Source organism: Macaca thibetana, chromosome 3, assembly GCF_024542745.1.
Source record: "Macaca thibetana thibetana isolate TM-01 chromosome 3, ASM2454274v1, whole genome shotgun sequence".
Lineage (NCBI taxonomy): Eukaryota > Metazoa > Chordata > Mammalia > Primates > Cercopithecidae > Macaca > Macaca thibetana.
Window position 1 is genome coordinate 131469951 of NC_065580.1, and position 23629 is coordinate 131493579.

At 44.9% G+C, this 23629-nt stretch overlaps 1 protein-coding gene across 1 annotated transcript in view; it reads right to left on the bottom strand.

The window, feature by feature from the left end:
• Window positions 1-23629, bottom strand: part of GALNT17 (polypeptide N-acetylgalactosaminyltransferase 17) — a 603442-nt gene that overhangs the window by 38535 nt on the left and 541278 nt on the right. The window contains exons 7-8 of the mRNA XM_050783574.1: window positions 10698-10883; window positions 6215-6352 (exon numbers count right to left, since the gene is read on the bottom strand). Coding sequence (XP_050639531.1) covers window positions 6215-6352; window positions 10698-10883 — 324 coding nt within the window. The remainder of the gene's footprint in view (window positions 1-6214; window positions 6353-10697; window positions 10884-23629) is intronic.

Consider the following 23629-nt stretch of genomic DNA (forward strand, 5'->3'; position numbering starts at 1 on the left):
TCGAGTAGATTTTTAAATCCTTGTTTTTTTTCTTTGAGTGACAGGGTCTTGCCTGTACTCCAGGCCGGAGTGCAGGGGCGCAATCACAGCTCACTGCAGCTTCCATCTCTTGGCCTCAAGCAATCCTCCCATTTCAGCCTCCCAAAGTGCTGGGATTACAGGTGTTAACCACTATGCCTGGCTGAGAACTCTTTACATATTAAGGACATGAATGTTTTAACAGAGTATTTGCTTTACGTCATGATTTGAGACTGCCAAGCTTTTAAACTTTGTTCTAATGTTTCTGCAATCAAATCTATCATTCAGTAATTTAATAAATATTTATTGAAGGCCTGGTAAGTGCCTGACACTGTGCTAAATTTAATGAGCAAAAGACAAATAACATCGTCCCTGCCCTGAAGTAGTCCACGGTCTACTGCAATGACTGAAATATGCTAGGGCCAACAAGGAGAGCTTCTTTTTTCTTTTTTATTTTTTAGATGGAGTCTTGCTCTGTCATCAGGCTGGAGTGCAGTGGCACGATCTCGGCTCACTGCAACCTCCACCTCCTGGGTTCAAGTGATTCTCGTGCCTCAGCCTCCTGAGTAGCTGGGACTACAGGCACGCACCACCACACCCAGCTAATTTTTGTATTTTTAGTAGAGACGGGGTTTCCCCATATTGGCCAGGATGGTCTCAATCTCCTGACCTTATGATCCACCTGCCTCAGCCTCCCAAAGTGCTGGGATTACAGGCGTGAACCACTGCCACCGGCCAAGGAGAACTTCTTTACCCCTTCCAAGGATTCAGAGATAACTGCTAAGAGGTGACTCCTGCCCTAAGCATTAAAAGCATATGTAGGCTGGGTGTGGTGGCTCACGCCTGTAATCCCAGTGCTTTGGGAGGCTGAGGCTGGAAGATCTCTTAAGGTAACGAGTTTGAGACAAGCCTGGGCAACATAGTGAGACCCCAACTTCACAAAAAGTAAACAAAATTAGCTAGGCATGGTGGCATGTGCTTGTAGTCCCAGCTACTTGGGAGGCTGAGGTGGGAGGGTGGCTTCGGTCCAGGAGTTTAAGGCTACAGTGAGCTGAGACTGTGCCACTGGATTCCATCTTGGGTGACACAGCAAGGCTGTGCCTCAAAAAAAAAAAAAAAAGTTGTCTAGCGCCAACAGCAGTGGCTCACATCTGTAGTATCAGCTACTAGGGAGGCTGAGGTGGGAGGATTGCTTGAGCAGAGGAGTTCCTGGCTATAGTATGTCACGATCATGCTATTGTACTCCAGCCTGGGCAACAGAGCAAGACCTTATCTCTTTTTTTTTTTTTTAAAAAAAGGAAGAGCTATCTAAAAAATGGTTTTTGATTAATTTGGTTTATTTCATTCAACACTATAGTCCATCTGAAATGTGTATCTGTAAATGGTGACACTCGGCAGGTAGAGAAGGAGTAATAGAACCAGATGCCTTAAAACGTTAACATTGATTATATCTGGGAACTGGGATTTGGAGTAAGTTTAGTTTTCATCTGTGTATTTCCAATAGACTGTATGTATTGATTTTATTATTTTAAAAGAAAATCTGTAACACCAAAAGGCTTCTCTCTTCCAAATAATCAGATTCTGATCACAATGTCACTTCCAATGCCACCCCCACTGTATGGCTCAAGGGACATCATTTATACTGTGGTTGATGTCAAAGGCAGCTCCTGGAGTTGTGGAGTGCACAGACTGTGGAGCTGTACACAGCAGCTCTGGCAGTCTTCTAGCCTAGGTGGTTTGTGCCTATAGCCCCAGATACTCGGGAAGCGAAGTGGGAGAATCGCTTGAGCCAGGACTTCAAGGCCAGCCTGGCAACACAGTGAGACCTCATTTCTACAAAGAAAGAAAAAAAAAATTAGCCAGGTGTGATGATGTGTACCTGTAGTCTCAGCTACTCAGAAGGCTGAGGTGGAAGAATAGCTTGAGTCCAGGAGTTCAAGGCTACAGTGAGCCAAGATTGTGCCACTGCACTCCAGCCTGGGGGACACAGGCTGGTCGTCATTTTTATTGTTTCCTTTTTAGTCACTATTTTTCTTCTAATGATAAAAGTATCACCTAACATTAGTGAAAGTTGGAAAAGCATGACAAAGTACCCCCACCCCTAAAACTGCCCAAAGTCCTACTTACTACCCAATGTAATTATATCTTCTGCATTTCCCAATGCTATTATCACACTTGCTTCCAATCTAAAATAGCAGCAAATTGAGTTTTCTCATCCTGAGTTTTTTCCTTTTAAGCATGATGGTATCAGTATTTTTCTCATGTCATTAAACTTTCGTACGTACCATTTATAACAGCTATAAAATATCTCAAACCATGAACGCATTATATTCAACTAATCTTCAAGTGAAATTAAAAAAAATTTCCTCAAAAATAACATGTCTGAGCTGAACAATTTTACTCTCAAATCTTTGTCCTTATTTCAGATTATTTGCTTGGGATAAGAGTGGAGAAGAAACTATGATTGTCATTATTAAGCTTTTCAATACATGTGGCTCAAATTGCTTTTTAAAAGGCTTGTTTCAATTTGCACTATCACAGCGGATATGATTTTTTTTCATATTACTAAGGCCTTGCCTATAAAGTATTAACACATATTCCATAAAATGAATCTATGTTCGTTTGCAGATAGGAAAAAAAGAAAAACAAACCACCTCTGTGTATTTAATTTTTTATTTTCTTTGACTATGAAATAAATTTAAAATTGTCATGTATTTTTCATCCATGTGTATTTTTTCTTGTGTAACTGACCTTGTACTTTGTTTATTTTTCTTTGGGGATGTTTTATTTTGTTGTTTAAATCAAATTTTTAAAATAATGCCTGTAATCCCAGCACTTTGGGAGGCTGAGGCGACTGGATCACTTGAGGTCAGGAGTTCAAGACCAGCCTGGCCAACATGGCAAAACCTCATTTCTACAAAAACACAAAAATTAGCTGGACGTGGTGGTGTGTGCCTGTGATCCCAGCTACTAGGGAGGCTGAGGCAGGAGAATTGCTAAAACCTGGGAGGTGGAGGTTGCGATGAGCCGAGATCACGCCACCGCACCCTAGCCTGGGTGACTGTCTCAAATAAAAAAAAAATTAACTTAACTTGCAAAGCTTATTATATATTAATGGTATTTGTTCATCTATAGCATTTGTGGTATATGTATTTCCAGTTTGGTGTATTATTTCTCTACTCAGTTGATATACAGATTATTTTAATATTTATGAGCTTGGATCCATGACACATTTCCTTTGTATTTCTTGCATGGCTTTCATTCTTAGAAAGCCCTTCCGGCCGGGCACGGTGGCTCACGCCTGTAATCCCAGCACTTTGGGAGGCCGAGGTGGGTGAATCACGAGGTCAAGAGATCGAGACCATCCTGGCGAACATGGTGAAATCCTGTCTCTACTAAAAATACAAAAAATTAGCCGGGCGTGGTAGCAGGCACCTGTAGTCCCAGCTACTCGGGAGGCTGAGGCAGGAGAATGGCGTGAAATCGGGCGGCGGAGCTTACAGTGAGCAGAGATTGCGCCACTGCACTCCAGCCTGGGCAACAGAGCGAGACTCCAACTCAAAAAAAAAAAAAAAAAAAAAAAAAAAGAAAGCCCTTTTTCATTCAGAGATGAGATTCATGACTATTTCCGCATGGTTATTTTATTATTTCTTTCACGTAATGCTACAGTTCATCTGGAATCTACTTTGGTAAACGGTGAGCTGTAAAAATCTAAATTGATTTATTTTCCAAAGAGCTAGGAAATTGACCCAATTGTCTTAGGAATAATCCATTCACTGCCCATTGTTGTTCGATTCTTCCTTTATATTTAATATTACTTAGATAATTAAAAAAAAATCATGCTTTTATTTTGGAGAAGAAAAGGCAAGGCAGTTTATATCTATTAATAACTACTGCTGTGTGCCAGGTGCTTTTTTTTTTTTTTGAGACAGAGTCTCACTCTGTCACCCAGGCTGGAGCGCAGTGGCGTGATCTCAGCTCACTGCAACCTCTGCCTACTGGGTTCAAGCGATTCTCCTGCCTTAGCCCCGAGTAGCTGGGATTACCTGCACCAGTCACCATGCTCGGCTAGTTTTATATATATCTATATATATATGTGTGTGTGTGTGTGTGTGTGTGTGTGTGTGCGTGTATTATACAGGACTTCCCCATGTTGGCCAGGCTGGTCTTGAACTCCGGACTTCAAGTGATCCGCCTGCCTTGGCCTCCCAAAGTGATGGGATTACAGGCATGAGCCATGGCACTTGGCCACACCAGGTACTATTCTAAGAACTCTACATATCACAGCTCATTTTATACCCCCAGGAACCCTGGAGAGGAGATACTCTCCTTCCTCCCATTTTATAGATGAGGGAATGGCTGCCAAGAGGACCCACACGGCTGGTAACAGCCTACTAGGATTTGAACCCAGCAGGCTGGCTCCAGTCTTCATGTATCCCTAACCGCCCTAGAGACTGCCCTTGCAAGACGTGAGCATCCCATTCCAAATTCCAGCTCAAGAGGGTCACCACTCTACCCCGATGACTTAACCTGTGGTGGATTTACTTTCTCTAAAAGGCAGCAGGCAAAGAATAGGAAAATCCACAGTTGTAGAAAAATGTAAATACTCTAAGTCAAAGGGATTCTTCTTAGCTCTAAGCTGGTAATCACAGGGAGTCCCAGGGAAGAAAACCAGATTGCGGAGCTAATGGGGTATCTCAGCCAAATTGAGAGCACTCGGCTCCCTGCTCCTTGGCCTGACTGCGTGTCACCGATTCTATCTCAAACAGGTATCGCAAGGGAGAACGAGGTGGACGCGTGAGTGTTTCTATACGAAGATGTTCTCAGCAATGGTACTTGTGATATTTTTTTTTTTTTTTTTTTTTTTTTTTTTTGAGACGGAGTCATGCTCTGTCGCCCAGGCTGGAGTGCAGTGGCCGGATCTCAGCTCACTGCAAGCTCCGCCTCCCGGGTACATGCCATTCTCCTGCCTCAGCCTCCCAAGTAGCTGGGACTACAGGCGCCCGCCACTTCGCCCGGCTAGTTTTTTGTATTTTTTAGTAGAGACAGGGTTTCACCGTGTTAGCCAGGATGGTCTCAATCTCCTGACCTCGTGATCCGCCCGTCTCGGCCTCCCAAAGTGCTGGGATTACAGGCTTGAGCCACCGCGCCCGGCCTACTTGTGATATTTTAAAATTGGAAAAGTCACCAGTGTCTATGTTCTCAAGCAAAGTCCAGCTTACACAAAAAGTGGAACCATGTGTGGCTATTAATTACTGACAAAAAGTATTTCATGATACACTTACATATCCTGCATATCATTGAGTAAAATTTCAAACAATTAGGCATTGTGAATGGAATCGTTTTAGCAAAAAAAATACATGGGTATATACACATGCACACACATATACACGCACACACACACATACACACACACACACAGAGTCCAGAGGTCCATACATCAAAGTGTACATGTTATCTCTGGTATCCGGATCCCCACGTCCAATCTTGGCTTCGTGACTTATACGCTCTGTGACCTTCGGTAAGTTAGATAATTTCTCTAAGTTTCAGTTTTCTTATCAAGAAAACAGAAGTAACTCTAATCTCTCATAAGGTGAAGGTGAAATTAATTTGTATGCAAAAAACACTTAGAATACTGCCCAGTACTTCAAAAGCACTCAAATATTCACCCCTAGTATTATTGTTTTCAAAATGTTCTCAAATGCATATTGATGGTATTTGTAATAAGAGAAAAATCGCTTTGCTTTCAGGTTTAGAAAGGTGATATGATCACAGCATAGACAATCTGAGAACATTTCCTCCTTTCTTTGATGATAAGTGATTCCAGCCCACAGCACAGAGCAATGGAGGACTCCAACCCCCCTGCCTCTCTTTATATCCAAACTTCCTTCTCAATATCTCCATTCACAGGTCTCAGAGGACCTCAAAGTCAAAATTTCTCAAACAGGATTCATTATCTGCCACATATCTCAGGCAAAGAAGACTGTCATAGTCTTTTATCCATAGTCCATTATACATTCATCACATTTGTTCCCTACCCCAACCCCCTGGCTAGAGAGAATCTTGCTATCAGGGCCGGCACCTCCAAAAACCACTCATTGAATGAATGAATGAGCAACTCTATTTCTCCCCAGCAAAGCAACCTACAGCATATTGAACAGCATTCCAAGCCAAAAGCATGCACGGTCTGATTTACCTCCCCGTAAGCAACGGTATTATTGTATCTTCTCATTTCTGGGTAAACATGGTCCAGGTACCACTGGAAATTCTTACACTTTAAACTTTTCCTTAAGGCTCTTCTTTCAGAGACATCACCGATGTCAATTCCCGGATTCTGAAAAGAGAGAGAAGCCAAGGGGTGTTAGTGACTATGGAGCTCTGGCCAGAGTGGGGCACAGGTGGAGTCACTTTCAGGGAAAGCTTCACATAGAAGATCTTAAGCCTGGGCCGGGTGCGGTGACTCATGCCTGTAATCCCAGCACTTTGGGAGGCCGAGGTGGGCCAATCACGAGGTCAGGAGATCGAGACCAGCTTGGCCAACATGGTAAAACTCCATCTCTACTAAAAATACAAGTAATTAGCTGGGTATGGTAGCGGGTGCCTATAATCTCAGCTACTCGGGAGGCTGAGGCAGGAAAATCGCTTGAACCCAGGAGGCAGAGGTTGCAGTATGCTGAGATCGCGCCACTGCACTCCATCCCGGGTGACAGTGTGAGACTGTCTAAAAAAAAAAAAAGAGAAGATCTTATGCCTCTTATGCTTATTCAAAAGGGTTTTTTTGTTGTTGTTCTGGTTTTATTGAGACGGGCTGGGAGTACAGTGGTGTGATCTCATCTCACTGCAACCTTGTCCTCTTGGGTTCAAGCAATTCTCCTGCCTCAGCCTCCCCAGTAGCTGGGATTCCAGGCTCACGCCACCACGCTTGGCTAATTTTTGTATTTTTAGAAGAGATGGGGTTTCATCATGTTGGCCAGGCTGGTCTTGAACTCCTGACCTCAAGTGATCGGCCAGCCTTGGCCTTCCAAAGTTCTGGGATTACAGGTGTGAGCCACCGCACCTGGCAGAAAGGGCGGTTTAAGGAGACCTATTTGACTCATCCAGACCCAGGCCAGGGAACCCTCCTTCCTGAGCAAAGTCAGGAACCTGCAACAACAAAGGTCCCAGCCAAGCCAACCATCCTTATCATTGCTGTGCAAATGGATTTCTGGGACACACTGATGTTGACGACTTACATTCTCAGTTTCTTCTCTTCCACATTTCCTTAGTAACTATCAGAGACAATTATTAGAGGAATTATTTGATTAGGACAAGAAAAGAAATGCCTACAACCACCTCCTGTCTTTCTTTCCTATACCTGCAAAATTTCTCCTTTTGTTGGCTCTTTGCGAAGTTCATTATATGCAGAAGTGAAAATAATTTCCCATTGCAAAGCTTGTAATGATGTTCTAATGAATAATTCACTCTGCTTTTACAGAAATGAACCTGTAATGGCTGCTGTGTGCTGACAGGGAAAATAAAGTATCTGAAATATGACTCCACAGACTCAGCTGCAAGATGGCCAGGAATTAGCAGAGACAGGATGCACTGGGGGGCCTAAGAGAAGACTTCCAATTATGTCATTAAGATCACTTGGGCAGTCAAACAGTGACTTTAAAGGGAAATCTCTTTAAATGTCAAATTTATTCAATCTCAAAGTCAACCCTGAGCAGTAACCTTTAACTCTTTGTTTTAATATATTTAGCATGATTCATGAGATGGTCTTTTTTTTTTTTTTCTGAGATGATGTCTGGCTCTTGTTGCCCAGGCTGGAGTGCAATGGTGCGATCTTGGCTCACTGCAACCTCTGTCTCCCAGGTTCAAGTGATTCTCCTACCTCAGCCTCCCAAGTAGCTGGGATTACAGGCATGCACCACCATGCCCAACTAATTTTGCATTTTTAGTGGAGACAGGATTTCTCCATGTTGGTCAGGCTGGTCTCAAACTCCCGACCTCAGGTGATCTGCCCACCTCGACCTCCCAAAGTACTGGGATTACAGGCGTGAGCTAATGGTCATTTTTAAAAAGGCTGGTAGGTTACCACTGGCATTTGGGACAAGAGATTGTCTGCAGTCACGGACAAAGCACTTGGCTACAGTCAAAAGACTTGAGTTATTTGTAACTCTAAGTCACATCACCATTCCAGGTCAAAACTTGAGGCCAGGTGCAGTGTCTCACGCCTGTAATCCCAGCATTTTGGGAAGCTGAGGTGGGAGGATTGCTTGAGCCGAAGAGTTTGAGACCAGCCTGGGCAACCTGGCAAAACCTCGTCTCTACAAAAAATATAGAAGTTAGACAGGTAGAGGGCGCACGCCTGTGGTCCCAGCTATTCAGGAGGCTGAGGTGGGAGGATGGCTTGAACCTGGGAGATGGAGGTTACAGGGAACCAAGATCGTGCCACTGCACTCCAGTCTGGGTGACAGAGTGAGACCCTATCTCAAAAAAATAAACAATTCCCCTTTACAAAGCAGGAATAATAATACCGATTTCACTATTTCACAGGGCTGGGGTGACGTTTTGTATGAGGACCTGAACTGACATCCCTGCCCATGTGCTTTGTGTGGGGCCTTAAGCAAGCCCCTTTTAGCTTCTCATAGCTTCAATTTCTTCATCTGTAAAATGAACATCACAAAACGTTCATATCAAGCTAGCATTTATGGAACACTTAATATTTGCTAAGCTGTGTTCTCAGCCTTATTTTATCTTCACGGGCATCCTATCAGGTAAATTTTAACAATTCGTGTTTATAGATGAGGAAACTGAGGCAGACAGTTCTTACGTCATGAGGTTGTTATGAGAATTAAATGAGATATTACAAATAACGATTTATTAGGTACCTGGGACATAGTAAGTGCTCAACAAATGTTACCTATATTTAAATAATAATGGCTAAAAGCACTTAATTGCTTAATAAAAGTGCTAAGTGGCCAGAAGGGGTTTTTTAATTCTTGAGAATGTATTTCAAAACCTATAACAACACTGAATAAATTCCTCACTTTTATCTTCTTGACCCGCAAATCTGGCACATATCCAACCGTATTTCTTCTGTTCCGGGCTCTAGCCTCCTGACACACAGGGGTTGTCATCTCTGAATGGGCACCACTCCAGGTGACTTTCCAGCATGGCTCAGACACCTATGGGTGCTCTGGCTGAGGAGATAAACTGACCTGTGGCTGAGGGTGCAAGTCACGCCACTGTGCAGCATAGGACGAACCACGCATCCTGTGCCAGGTGCCACTCTCAGCATGCCACATGTATGAATTCATTTAGTTCTTACAATCACCCCAGGAAGGAGAATCTGCTATTATCCTCATTTTACAGCTGAGGAAAATAAGGCACAGTTGACCCTCTATATCCACGGTTTCTACATCCATTGGTTCAACCAACTGCAGACTGAAAATATTTTTTAAAAGCCCAGCAAGAACAATATAACAGTAAAAAAACACAAATAAAGCATAAGAAGTATTCACATAGCATTTACATTGTATTATCTATAAGTAATCTAGAGATGATTCAGCCATAAAAATAAATAATTTAACAGTATTTGCAATGACCTGGATGAGATTAGAGAGTATTATTCCAATGGAAAACCAAACACCATGTGTTTTCACTGATATGTGGGAGCTAAGCTATGAGGACACAAAGGCATAAGAATGATACAATGGACTTTGGGGACTTTGAGGGGAAGAGTGGGAGGGGGCGAGGGATAAAAGACAACAAATACGGTGCAGTGTATACTGCTCGGGTGATGGGTGCACCAGGATCTCACAAATCACCACTAAAGAACTTACTCATGTAACCAAATACCACCTGTACCCCGATAACTAATGGAAAAATAAAATTAAAAAAAAAACCTTTGTGCTACCATATATATATATATATATATATATATATAGAGAGAGAGAGAGAGAGAGAGAGAGAGAGAGAGAGACGGGAGGTTATGCTTAGGTTATATGCAAATACTATGCCATTTTGTATCAGGGACTTGGGCATCTGTGAATTTTGCTATCCACAGGGAGTCCTGGAACGAATCCCCAGGGGATACCAAGGGATGAATGGTACAGAGAAGATGAGTGGATTTGGTCAAGATCTCCTGATTCACAAATGATAGAGCTGGGATTCAAACCACGCTGACGTACAACTACCGCACGACACTCCTGTGGGACTGCAGTAACATGGAGATTTCCTTGGGCCATCTTCTGAGCAGAATGCGGAGGAGAGCTGAAGAACTAGGGGATTTGGCATAGAGTAAAAGCATACGACACAGGGCAGCTGGAGCTCCACGGGAAGTCACACACAGTGACAGGATGAAGGGTCTGCTGCCAAATATCTGGGAAAGAACTTTGTGGACATAGCATATGATCAAGAGCAGGGCAGCCAGATTAACATAATAAGACTGGGATTAACACAATAAGACTCTTCTAATCTCTGTAAGTGGATTTAAAGACATTTCCATTGTGCTAGCCCTCGAGTTAGGCAGGAGTTCTAAAGCTGAGACATCTGTGAACCCCTTTGAAATGCATTCATAATTTTTCTAAGCATGAGCATTTTCTGGGGAGGAACGATTGGTTTATTAAAGAAATCGTGACCAAATAGTAAGGATCACTGTTCTGGGGTGGTGGGGAAAGGCTGGTGATCCCTACCTCCAGCGGCAGGTTCCACGCTATGTACACATGAGACTTATAATCGTCCATCCAGACCTCAGCAACGCGGAGAGCATTCCTCTTGGTGTAGAAGCCGATGTTGCTATTATATGGCTTCTTCTTCCGCTCAATGTGGGCCACCCGTGAGCAAGGAAGGACCTCCATGCTGCCCCCACAGAGCCATACCTAGGGGTACAAAGATTTCATCAGCCTGAAAAACAAATTCCCAGAGGCTATGACCCCTCCCCAAGCCCAAAAGCAATGGTTCAGCTGACTTTGCATACATGTGAAATACATTTTAATATATAAAGCCAATGAGAGGTTGTGCACGGCGGCTCATGCCTGTAATCCCAGCACTTTGGGAGGCCGAGGTGGGCAGATCACTTGAGTTCAGGAGTTAGAGACCAGCCTGGCTAACATGGTGAAACCCCGTCTCTATTAAAGATAGAAAAATTAGCCAGGCATGATGGCATGCGCCTATAATCCCAGCTACTCGGGAGGTTGAGGCACAAGAATCACTTGAACCTGGGAGGTGGAGGTTGCAGTGAGCTGAGACCGCGCCACTGCACTCCAGCCTGGTTGACAGAGCAAGAGTCTGTTTCTAAATACATAAATAAATAAATAAAGCAAGCCAATGAAAGTTCAAGGCTGGTTTGTTACTGCTGTGTGGTCTAACATAACCTGACTAAAACATATAAAAAAGAGGCTTGTGAGAATTCTTATAGAAACAACAGTTCAGAATATAAAATCCACCTCTAGGTACGAAAGGCCCATAAACTTAAGCTGGCCATGGCAGCACAAGAGTTTTCTTAAGTTCTCAATAATGCACAACTGGCATTCCTGAAGGTTGCCTTTCCCACCTGGCTGAAGCTATGCCCTGCCAATGTAGAATGGAAAATTCATACTAAGAAACAGATCTTCTTTATTCATATCAGCACAAGCTGTGTATAATGATTTAGTTCTGTGGTGTGTTTTGTTTTGAGACAGGGTCTCTCTCTGTCACCCAGACTGGAGTGCAGTGGTGCAATCATAGCTCACTGTAACTATGAACTCCTGGCTTCAAGTGATCCTCCTGCCTCAGCCTTCCAAGTAGCTGGGACTACAGGTATGTGCCTCCATGCCCAGTTAATTTTTAAATATTTTTTGTAGAGATGAGGTCTCACTATGTTGCCCAGGCTGGTCTCACACTCCTGGCCTCAAGCGATTCTTCCACCTAGGCCTCCCAAAGTGTTGGTATTACAAGCATGCGCCACTACTCCCAGCCTAGTTCTACACTGTTAATATGCTCTACTTTGGAGTCCTGTGGGTACAGATGCCAAGCCTTCTGGAAGCATCCACTCCAATGCCATCATGAGCAGCTGTCGCTTGCTATTACTGAACTATTCAGAAGGAAGGCTGCAATGATGGCTGCCTTTGAGGGATGCAAAAGCCCAAGGACGTGGGACTTCCCATCCCTCTGCACGGGGATGGCAGGCACCTAGGCTGTAAGGCCCTGCTCCAAAAGGAAAGCTGGACCATCCAACTTCTCTTGGTCCAGGTGGGAAAATAAAAAAATAAAAACCTTATTGTCAAGAAAAAATTAATTTATGGAAATGAAGTTCCCAGTACCAGTAGAAAAAAAGGAAAATGACAGAAAAGTTTCTGTGAGGGACCTGTGAGGCTGTTCTGCTGTGAAGACACTGTATGCTCTGCATAAGTGACAGTTTTTGCAGGTGAGCTGACTCAGGTGGGCTTTCTCCAAGATGAGTCACTTCAAGCCATTCCACCTTTAGTCTCCCAGTAACTGCCATAGCAAGAATACTGGGACACTCTTGAGTGTCGGCATACCCCCTTCTTGACTTTTGTTGACTGAATTTGGTGGCAAAATTTGTTTGGGTGTGTATGATGTTTTGTTTCTATTTCCCAACTTTGGTTATACTACAGGGAAATGATACAGATAGAAAATTCTCCCATAAAGCAAGAATCCTCACTTTGCTTGCTTCTTCCAGGAGGAACTGTAGGCTAAGTGGTTAGCAGAGAATAGATGTTCCAGACTTCTTTGATCTGGGACTGGACAGCTAGATGCCCTAGCATGTTAGGTTAGACCCAGCTGCTGGCCACGGAAGGAAGTCAAGGAGGCTAAATGTTGGCAAAGGGCCTGGGAATAGAGACAAGAAATTGGTGTCTTAGAGACTAAAACAAGGCAGCTGAATTTCAAGGGACGGACAATATATAAAGAATCAGGGTCTCACAATGATGTTGCAAGACTCAGGGAATGAATGAAAAGATGTACCACATTCAAGGACTGGAAGAATTAACATTGTCAAGATGGTAATATACCCAAAATTGATCTAAAAATTCAACACAATCCCTATAAAAATCCTAGCTGGATTCCTTGAAGAAATTAACAAGCAGATCCTAAAGTTCATAAGGAAAAACAAGGGACCTCAAATAGCTAAAGCAACCTTGAAAAGAACAAACTGGGAGGACTTCACTCCCCAATTTCAAAATTTAATACAAAGCTACTATAGTCAAGACGGTGTGGTACTGGCATAAGGACAGACATACAGATCAATAGAATAGAACTGAGGTCCAGAAATAAACTCTCACACTTATGGTCAACTAACTTTCAACAAGGGTGTCAAGACAATTCACTGGGATAAGGAATAATATCTTCAACAAATTGTGCTGGGACAACATGCAAAAGAATGGACATGGCTCCTACCTCACACCATATGAAAAATTAACTCAAAATGGATCAATGGCCTAAACTAAGAGCTAAAACTATAAAACTCTTAGAGTAAAAATTCATGACTTTCAATTAAGCAAATGTCCAACAATTGATTAATGCATAAACAAAATGTAACATATCCATACGATGGAATATTATTTGGGAAAAAATGAAATGTTGATACACGCTACAATATGGATAAACCTGGAAAGCATGCTAAGCAAAATAAGCAAGTCACAAAGGACTATATATTCTATGATTCCATTTATATCACATGTCTGGTAAATAAATTGATGCTTGCTTGGGAGGTGGTGGGTGGGGGGGGGGGCTGGAGGAAGGTAGAGTGACTGCTAATGGGTTTGGGGTTTCTTTTTAGGGTGATCAAAACATTCTAATATTGACTGTGGTGAACTTTGCACAGCTCAAACATACTGAAAAAACCATTGAGTGGCACACTTCAAATGGACGAATTGTAAGGGTATGTGAATATATCTACAAAGCCGTTATAAAAATAGATAGATAGATAGATAGATAGATAGATAGATAGATAGATAGATAGATAGACAGACAGATAGAGAGATGGGGGAAAGTAGATGCAGGGGTGAATCTGTTTGGGGAGGCTCAGGAGGATGGATGGAAGCAAAGCAGAGCTCTTCAAGAACTCATTACTTAGCAGGGATGACAGACACAGGTGCATAAGAGACCTTAGCAAAAGCCTGAAACCCTATCATGAGAACGGAGGTGCCAAGTGGGAACAGAACCCACAAGCCAGGCTGACTTGGCACCACATCCTCCATAAACCATCCAGACCAAGGTCAGAATGGGTTTCACGCCTGGGGTGCAGCCAAACTGCCAAGAGGGTTCAAGTGGATGTAGCTGTTAGGAGTGGAGGTGAGAGGATGGAGAAGCCAGATGTTGGCTGTGTTAGCCCTGTGTTGGACACCAAGCCTTTTAAGCAAGGGGAGAGAGATGGTAAACAGATATGTGGCAGGAAGCTCAGCACATCTGTCCTGTGTGGCAGAGACATGGGCTTCCTGTCCTGGGCTCTGTGGTGTGGATATCAGCCAGCACACTCAGTGGGCATTGACCTAGGGTCCCTCAGCTCTCCCTGTAAAGTCTGGGGAGGACTGAGGGGCTCCTGGGCTGGCAGATGTCTTGAAGGCATGCCCCACTGTGGGGTCTAGCAAGCCCAGGGTGAACTGCCAGGGTCAGTGCCTGCCCAGGAATCCTGCTGCTGGCCTGGATGCCCACAACATTGCCATTGCCGGGCATGCATTGTGGTCATTATCCTGCCTGCCCCAGCCTACTCTGCACTTTAGCTCATCACCTCCAGTGACTCAGACTGGATTTAAAATCCTAAGCATGAACTATCATTAGCAGCACCTCTTGGGTGAGACAGAAAACGAGGGCTCCTCTTGCTCTCCTCTCCTCTGCTCTCCACTTTCACAGCTCCCTCCCCTTAGAGAGGCCAGTATACCCGCTCTGCCTGCTCCTGACCCCAGGACCAGTCCAGTAATGACAGAAAACACCAAACACCAACTCCCTCATCAGCTCATCACAGATGAGGAAACTGAGGGTAAGAGAGGCGGAGTAAGTGATTTATAACCCCACAGTCAGTAAGGGGAGAAGTCAGAACCACACCCTCCACCACATGTGACAGCAGTAGGCACTGGCTTCTCCTGCCCAGGAAGAGCTGACCAACAGCCTGTAGACCGCTTGGCTCCTCCTCAGCCACAGCCCTGTCCCTCACTCCAGGTGCCTGGTTGGCACCTCTGACCTGCATTGTAACCACAATGATCAGGGGAAACAGTGAGGACACAGCTGGGTGTATGCGTATATCCAGAGGAAGTTCCATGGATCTGGAGTGGCACCAATGATATCCTAGGGTAGGAGGTCAAAGCCTGCTGCTGCACAAAGCCATGTGGCAGCATGGCTGTGCAAGGGATGCTGGAAGATGCCTGGGAGACAAGTGATTCTCTAGGTCCAAGGCTCTGCTCTATGTTGCTTGGCAGTGATCACCGGCAGAGCTCATGGGCTGGCTCTAAGTGACGATAAGCTGATGTGAAGTCTGCCAGTGGTTAAGCAACCAGGCCTACATAGCAGAAGGAAAGAAATGCAAGAAAGTGGACTGAAGGCTTTGAGCCTTAGCAATAAACCAACAGTCCAGCTAAGTCCCCTATGGAGGGGTATTCCCAGAAGGAGTGATATTCCACCTTGGCCTCCGAGTCCACCCAAGAGGTCTGGAAGCAAAAGGGGCACCCTCCCTCTAAAGGGAGCAATCCAGTTTATGTTTCTACCACACATAAGACCCAGCTATGAGTATCCCAAGTACAGCTGGTCCCAAGAAAGGGTCCTGTGGATCTGTTCTCTACATCAATGTTTACCAGCCCACATGGCGAGTTCCTAGGCGGGCTGAAGAAATGATACTGAAGGGAAATGCAGAGAAAGGTGGGAACCAGACCCTGATTGGCATGTCTCTGATGCCAAGGAGGAAGAGCAGAGGGAAGTGCCCAAATGGAAAGCACCCCAGGCTGTGGCTCCTCAGACAGTGGAGGCAGGACTCCTTCCAGATGGGTTGGAATGGGCCAAGTGGAGGGCACGCTCCAAGCTCTGGGATCCCTCCTGGGGGCAAAGAACCCACCGCAGGGTTCTCGGTGACCCCGTGCTAGGGAAGTTGGGAAGTGGCCATGCTTAAATGGATATGGGCCTCCAGGAGGTATGGTGACTCCAGAAACAGATACTCATCTATTAATTTATTTGTTCATCAAAAAATGATCCATTCAGGGCCTACTGGGCAGGGCAGGGGGATGAAATGAGAGGTGCTAGCAGACAAGGTCCTTGCTGTCATGAAGTGGGTAATCTAGCAAGGGAAATGCATTAATCAAAGAATCACAGGCGGAAATGCACCATCACAAAGGGAGCTTTTCCTTGAGGGAAAACAACACAGGGCTAAAAATCTAGCATGTAACACGGGGATGCAGCCAGTGGGCTCAGAGAAAGTATCCCCCAGGAAAGGATACTAAGGTGAAGTCTGAAGGGCTAGGCTGAGCTGAGTAGAGGAAGTGGGCAGCAGACCCAAGCCCAGAGGCAGCCAGCACAGTTGCAATGACCTTGTGAAGGAGAGAGCAGGGTGTGCTGGACTGTACTCAAAGATGGCAGCAACAATTCCACCCACGCTCGTTGGCAATGTGACTTTTTTGCTCTTCCTATAAAAAGGCTGAACCTATTTCCCTTCCCCTTGAATCTGGGCTGACTTTATTACGACTTCCATTGATTAACAGAATGCAGATGTGACGTCTCACACAACCCAAGACTAGGCCTTAGAGACTTTGCGGCTTGCATTTTCTTCCTCTTGGAATTCTGAGCCCATCAGGCTGTAAGGAAGCTAAGGATAAAAGACAATGGAGCAATAGAGGTCCAGCTATTCCAGACATCATGGCTGAAGACCAAGGCATGGGAGTGAGGCCATGTGAGACTGGACACCCCCAAGACAACCCATCAATGGGTTGCGTGCGTGCGTGCATGCCGTTGCGTGCGTGCGTGCCAGTGCGTGCCAGTGCGTGCGTGCGTGCCAGTGCGTGCATGAGCACAGCCAGCGCCATGTGGAGCAGAGGAACCACCTGGCTGACCCCAGCCCAAACTTCCAAACTTCAGAATCTTAATCAAATCAATTGTTATTGAGGGCACTAAATTTGGGCTTACACAGCAATAGATACACAGATACACAGAGGATATTCAAAGAGCTGAAAGAATAGCCATGTGGCTGGAACGCCAAAAATGGATTCAGAAAGTAGGGATGGAACAGAGGAGAGAAGTGGAAAACATTGGAGAGGCAGGCAGGGTTCACACCAGGCAATGATCTGGAGGTCATGTTAAAAAGAAATTGATCTTTGTTGTAATGAGAAGCCACTGAAGGGTTTGGGTTTGAAAAGATCAAACAGTTTGGGTTTGAAAAGATCAGCCACAGTTCTGGCTGAACTGTGGGGAAAAGACTGGCAGCATGAAGAGGGGAGATGGAGAAAACAAGAAGGCCTTGCTATTTTGCAGGGAAGAAGAGCTGACAGCTTTAGCGACAGCAACAAAATAGAGATGTAGATAAATTTGAAGGTTTTTTTTTTTTTTTTTTTTTTTTTTTTTTTTTTTTTTTTTTTTTTAGACAGTCTTGCTCTGTCACCCAGGCTGGAGGGCAGTGGCATGATCTTGGTTCACTGCAACCTCCACCTCCCAGATTCAAACAATTTTCCTGCCTCAGCCTCCCCAGTAGTTGGGATGACAGGTGTGTGCCACCATGGCTGGCTAACTGTTGTATTTTTAGTAGAGATGGAGTTTTACCATGTTGGCCAGACTGGTCTTGAACTCCTGACCTTAAGTGATCCACCTGCCTCAGCCTCCTGAAGTACTGGGATGACAGGCGTGAGCCACCATGCCTGGCTGAGGGATTTTTAATAGGCAAAATCATCAACAATAGATTGGATATGGCTTGGAAGGAGAAGGAGGGTTATGAATGACTCCTAGCTTTCCTGCTTAGCCACTGGATATACTGAAGCTTCATTCACTGGGGCAAAAAGCCTGCCCTAACCTACCCAGGCCTCTGGAATGTGGGAGGGATGAGGCCAAAGAAACCATCACAAGACTCTGGGGGCTGGGAAGTCTTAGGCAGGACACATTGTTCTGCTTCCTGACAGTTGATGGTCCTGGAAGAAGAGGACACTATAGGAGGTGAATGTCCACAGGTGGGATTGATTTTCATCATTTTGGAGAGTCTTCAGGGACTTTCTTAGCCACTGGATATACTGCAGCTTCATTCACTGGGCCAAAAAGCCTGCCTAAACCTACCCAAGCCTCTGGAATATGGGAGGGATGAGGCAAAAGAAACCATCACAAGACTCTGGGGGCTGGGAAGTCTTAGGCAGGACACATTGTTCTGCTTCCTGACAGTTGATGATCCTGGAAGAAGAGACACTATGGGAGATGAATGTCAATGGGTGGGATTGATTTTCACCATTTTGGAGAGTCTTCAGTGGCACGTTGGTTTAATTACATCTTTTGATACATGTTTTATTCATACATTCAACTTCATCATTTAATAAATCCTTTCACTAGGCCCAGTGCAGTGGCATATGACTGGAATCCCAGCAATTTGGGAGGCTGAGGCAGGAGGATTACTTGAGGCCAGGAGTTCAAGACCAGCCTGGGCAACATGGCGAGACCCAGCCTCTACAAAAAACATTAAATAATTAGCCAGGTGTGGTGGCACAGGGTGGTGGTCTCATCTACTCAGGAGGCTGAGACAGGAGGATCACTTGAGCCCATGAATTCAAGGCTGCAGTGAGCTGTGATGATGCCACTGCACTCCAGCCTGAGTGACAGAGCAAGACCCTGTCAATCCATCCATCCATCCATCCATCCATCCATCCATCCATCCACCCACCCACCCACCCATCCCCCCATCCACCCATCCACCCATCCATCCATAAAATGAAATAACATTACAAACACCTGGATCCCACTCCAGCCCTATAAATCACAATCCCCAGGGATGAAGTTGAGGCACCTGGGGTTGTATGTAAAAAGGCCCCCCATGGGATTGAGATGTGTAGCCACATTTGGGAGCCACCAGCTTAGAAGGCTTCTAATATCGTTTCCAGGGTTGTGATCTGATGACTCAATTTTACAGAAGCTGAAAGAATTTAAGCAAGGGTTGTGCTCTGCCACAGCCTGGACAGCTGGATAGTAGCTTCAGGGACCCCAGGAAGAGCCACAGGCAACAAATGAGGATGCAGGGTGCCAGGTGCTGTGCAGGCCACCTGCTCCCCTGGGCACCTGTCACTGAGGAGCCTAGGCAGCGAGGGAGGAAAGAGGAGGCCAAGCCATCAAAACCAACATGACTGGTTCATTTATATTCACTATTCTCATAGGCTATGGGCTCCAAACACTTTTGATGTTTAAAAATGTAAAGCATACCTTCTCCAATATGTTTACTTTATTCATTTTTCAGTACATGCACATACTACTATGCTAATATACTTTACACATGAAAAATTTATAGATATATAGAAATCCAAAAATTAGAACATTAGAATATGAGAGCTAATATATTCCTCTTGTCCCTCTAATGGTCCACATCATCTTGTGTACCCCACTTTGGAATCCACTGCCCTAAGAGTAAGGGGGCTGCTCTCACCTCATGTCACAGAATTCTAATATTCAAGGTCTGGTCTTGTCCTATGACTTTTAGAGGCCAGGAGTTTCTCAAAAGCAGCAGGAAGTATCATTCAGGCATAAGTAGGTTTGCAGCCAAAATATTCCAGTGAGCGTTTTCAACCGTGTCATTAGATTGAGAACAGTGGGTGCCCTGATTATGTGAAAGCCACTTTTCCTGGGATCTTCAAGGCACTAACAGGGGGCAGCTCTCTCGAAAGAGCCTGCATGCTATTACAGCAGGTGGCCTGGAGCAGAAAGACGGTGAGTCCTCTCTCCCCACCACCCCCGTCACTCAAATTCAGCAAGGAAGCTGCTTATACCAGAAAGAAACCCAGGCACCATCCTCACCACTTCCTCCCTAGGCGCCAGCCAATCCATCACCAAGTCCTGCAGATGATGCCTCTTCACTATGGCTCAACTGCATCCACTTCCTTTCACATCCACTATGACCACCAGATCATCTTCTCCTCCCTCATCACCCTGGTGCAAGCTATGACCATCTGGACCACAGCCATCACTTCCGAATCCAACTCCATTCAGTCTGACCTCCACTCAGCAGCCAGGGTGGAACTGACCATTCCACGGCCCTGCAAACTTCGATGGCTCCCACCGACCACTCTGAAAATAAATCCTCAATCTTCATGTGGTCTTCAAAGTCTCCCCCTGCAGCCTCATCTCTGCAGCTCCCCACAACCCCAAGGTATTTCTTTTTATCCTTCCCTGTGCCCCATTCCTATCCAGGACACTCCTTCCCCATCTGCCTACTTAACTCCTAATCAAACTTTGGCCTTCAGCTCCATCAGTACTTACTTAAGGAAGCCCCAGATAAAAGCAGAGCTCCCTATAACATGCCAGCATAGCGCTTATCACAGTTGTAATTTTATGAGCTGCCAGCATACGGGCGTGCAAAAAAATTACTTTCTCTGTTCTTTACTAGGCTGTTAGCTCAATGAGGACAGAACTGTGTCATCCTGTGTCCCTACTGCCCAGCACTGTGCCTGGAACATAAGTAAGTACCCAATGAGTTCTGAGTTCTTAATCAATGAGTGAATGTGTGCATACACTAATGAATGGAGAGGGGCTGGAGGGAGTAAGCAGGGAAATTCTCTGGAGAGCGGGCCTAGGAGGTGGGAAAACAGGAACAAATTAAAGAAAGGAAAAGAAAATAGACTAGAGGATATAATATGCCAGGCAGAGAAAGTTAAAGTACTTCAACCAAGGGCCCTTATAGAACTCAACACCAGCTAAATTTGAGTCTCTGCCCAACCTCTCTTCCCACAAACCCAGAACCACCCTGGTGCTTCTAAGAACGCTGTTCCTTGGCACCCCTTCTGTTGCAAATCCACCCTACAGTACGTCGACACCAGCCAGCCCAGCCCACCCTGGAATCAGTGGGGAGATGTTCTCTAGCACGAGCTGAGATAGACCCAGGAAAGATCAATCATTTTACTCTCTAGTGGGGAAAGGCTACTGGCTCCATTTCTCCCAGAAGTCAGGCACATGCATTCTCCCCCGGAACTATTTTCTCATCTGTAAATGACAGAGGACGATCGCCGAGGTTTCTTTCAGCTCTGGCATCTCGAGAGACCATGGCCCAGTCTGCAGGACTATGGCCTCTGCTAACAGAAAACAGCAGACTGCAGAGACTGCCTACCCCAGTGTTGACTTTCTTGAGGAATCATCTGGAGACTGCCAGGAATTCCCCACCTAATGAATGTAGGAATGTTTTCTAGATCATGGAAGATAGACACTACCTGATCAGATCTGAACCACTGCTGGCCATATTAATACTTCCTTTAATTTGTCCAAAACTCCTTTCTAGGCAGCAGAAAGAAGTTTTTTTTGAATCTTTTCCTTTGATTCTTCTTCTTCTTTTTTTTTTTTTTTTTTTTTTAAGAGAGATGGGATCTCACTCTGTTTCCCAGGCTGGAGTGCAGTGGCATGACTGTAGCTCATGGTAACCTCAAACTCCTGAACTCAAGCAATCCTCCTGCCCCAGCCTACCGAGAACCTGGGACCACAGCTGAACACTAATACGTCTAATTTTTAAATATTTTGTAGGCCGGGCGCGGTGGCTCACACCTGTCATCCCAGCAGCACTTTGGGAGGCTGAGGTGGGTGGATCACCTGAGGTCAGAAGTTTGAGACCAGTGAAATCCCTTCTCTACTAAAAATACAAAAAAGTAGCCAGGTGTGGTGGCAGGTGCCTGTAATCCCAGCTACTTGGGAGGCTGAGGCAGAGCAATTGCTTGAACCTAGGAGGTGGAGGTTGCAGTGAGCCGAGATCGCGCCACTGCACTCTAGTTTGGGCGACAGAGCAAGACTCCATCTCAAAATAACATAACATAACATAACATAACATAACATAACATAACATAACATAACATAACACAACATAACATAACATAACATACAACATAATATAACATAAAATAAAGTAAAAAATAAAACTCTCCCTGTGAAAGCCTGTGGTCTATTTTCAGAAGCTTTCTTCCTGAAAGCATATGCACATAGATACCTGAAGTTAACGGAGATTTCACCACTGTCTCTTACTGTAACAGTGAAACAACAAGAAACTAACATAAGTAGTCCATTTTTGTTTAAGAGAAATTTACCCATTCTTGCATGCAGGTTAGGATAATTTGAGAGCACTGATATAAAATGCAAAGCAGCAATCATATAGTTTTGAAACTAACTCTGGGATTACAGGGGAAGCAGGTACACCACTTTTTTGTTATGTTTTGTTAAAGTTTTACAGGAGCATTGGGACCTAACCAAGGACGAAGAAGTTCCCAACCACTGGAGACTGTTGCTGGTGCCCAGATTATCTGCCGTCCTAGTTGCTTCTCGATCCCAGCCTCTACACACAGTTTCCCCATATCCCTCTCCCATAAAACCCTCCAGCCGCCTGGGCACGGTGCGCATGCCTGTAATCCCAGCACTTTGGGTCACTGAGGCCGGTGGATCATGAGGTCAGGAGATCGAGACCACCCTGGCTAACACGGTGAAACCCCATCTCTACTAAAAATACAAAAAATTAGCCTGGCGTGGTGGTGGGTGCCTGTAGTCCCAGCTACTCGGGAGGCTGAGGCGGGAAAATGGTGTGAACCCAGGAGGGGGAGCTTGCAGTGAGCTGAGATCGTGCCACTGCACTCCAGCCTGGGCGACATAGCACGACTCCTTCTCAAAAACAAACAAACAAACAAACAAAACCCCCAAAAAACCCTCCAGCAAACTTGAAAAACTTAAGATAGTACTTCAGAAAACCAGTTCACTATTATCTTCTTGGTTTCCTAGCTCTCCAAATACACATGCCTTTCTTCCCATCAACCCTTGTTTTTCAAGTCCGGCTTTAGAGGAGTGAGCAGGTGAACTTGGGTTTGGTTACCTTAGGAAAGACAAAAACAGAATTTTCACAATGTTTTGTCATGTACGCTTGGAATACAGGAGAAAAAAGTTCATCCCTATCTGAAGAGGCCACATAGCATACTTTCTAACTGTACATATGACATTCTGGAGAAGGTAAAACTATGGAGGCAATGAAAAGATCAGTGGTTGCCAGGCGTTGGGGAGAGGGATGAATAGGCGGACAGAGAGGGATTTGGGGGTCAGTGAAACTACTCTGTATGATGCTGTAATGGTGGATACACATCATTATATATTTGTCTAAACCCACAGAATGTACAACACCAAGAGTGAACCCTACTGTAAACTGTGACTTTGGGTGATAATGTTATGTGAATGCAGGTTCATTGATTATAACAAATGCATCACTGTGATGGGGAATGTTGATAAAGGGGGAGGCTTTGCATGTGTTGAGGGGCAGAGTGTATATAGGAAATCTGTGTACCTTCTGCTCCATTTTCCTACGAATCCAATTTTTTTATTATTAAAAAAATATTTTTTTTTTAAAGCTCAACCCTTAAAAAAGGGTATGTGTGCAGGGGAGTCACAGAGCCCAGGATTAAGTAATGCTTTGATGGGTCCCTGCGTGTTTGTGACCAGCACCTCCTGACAT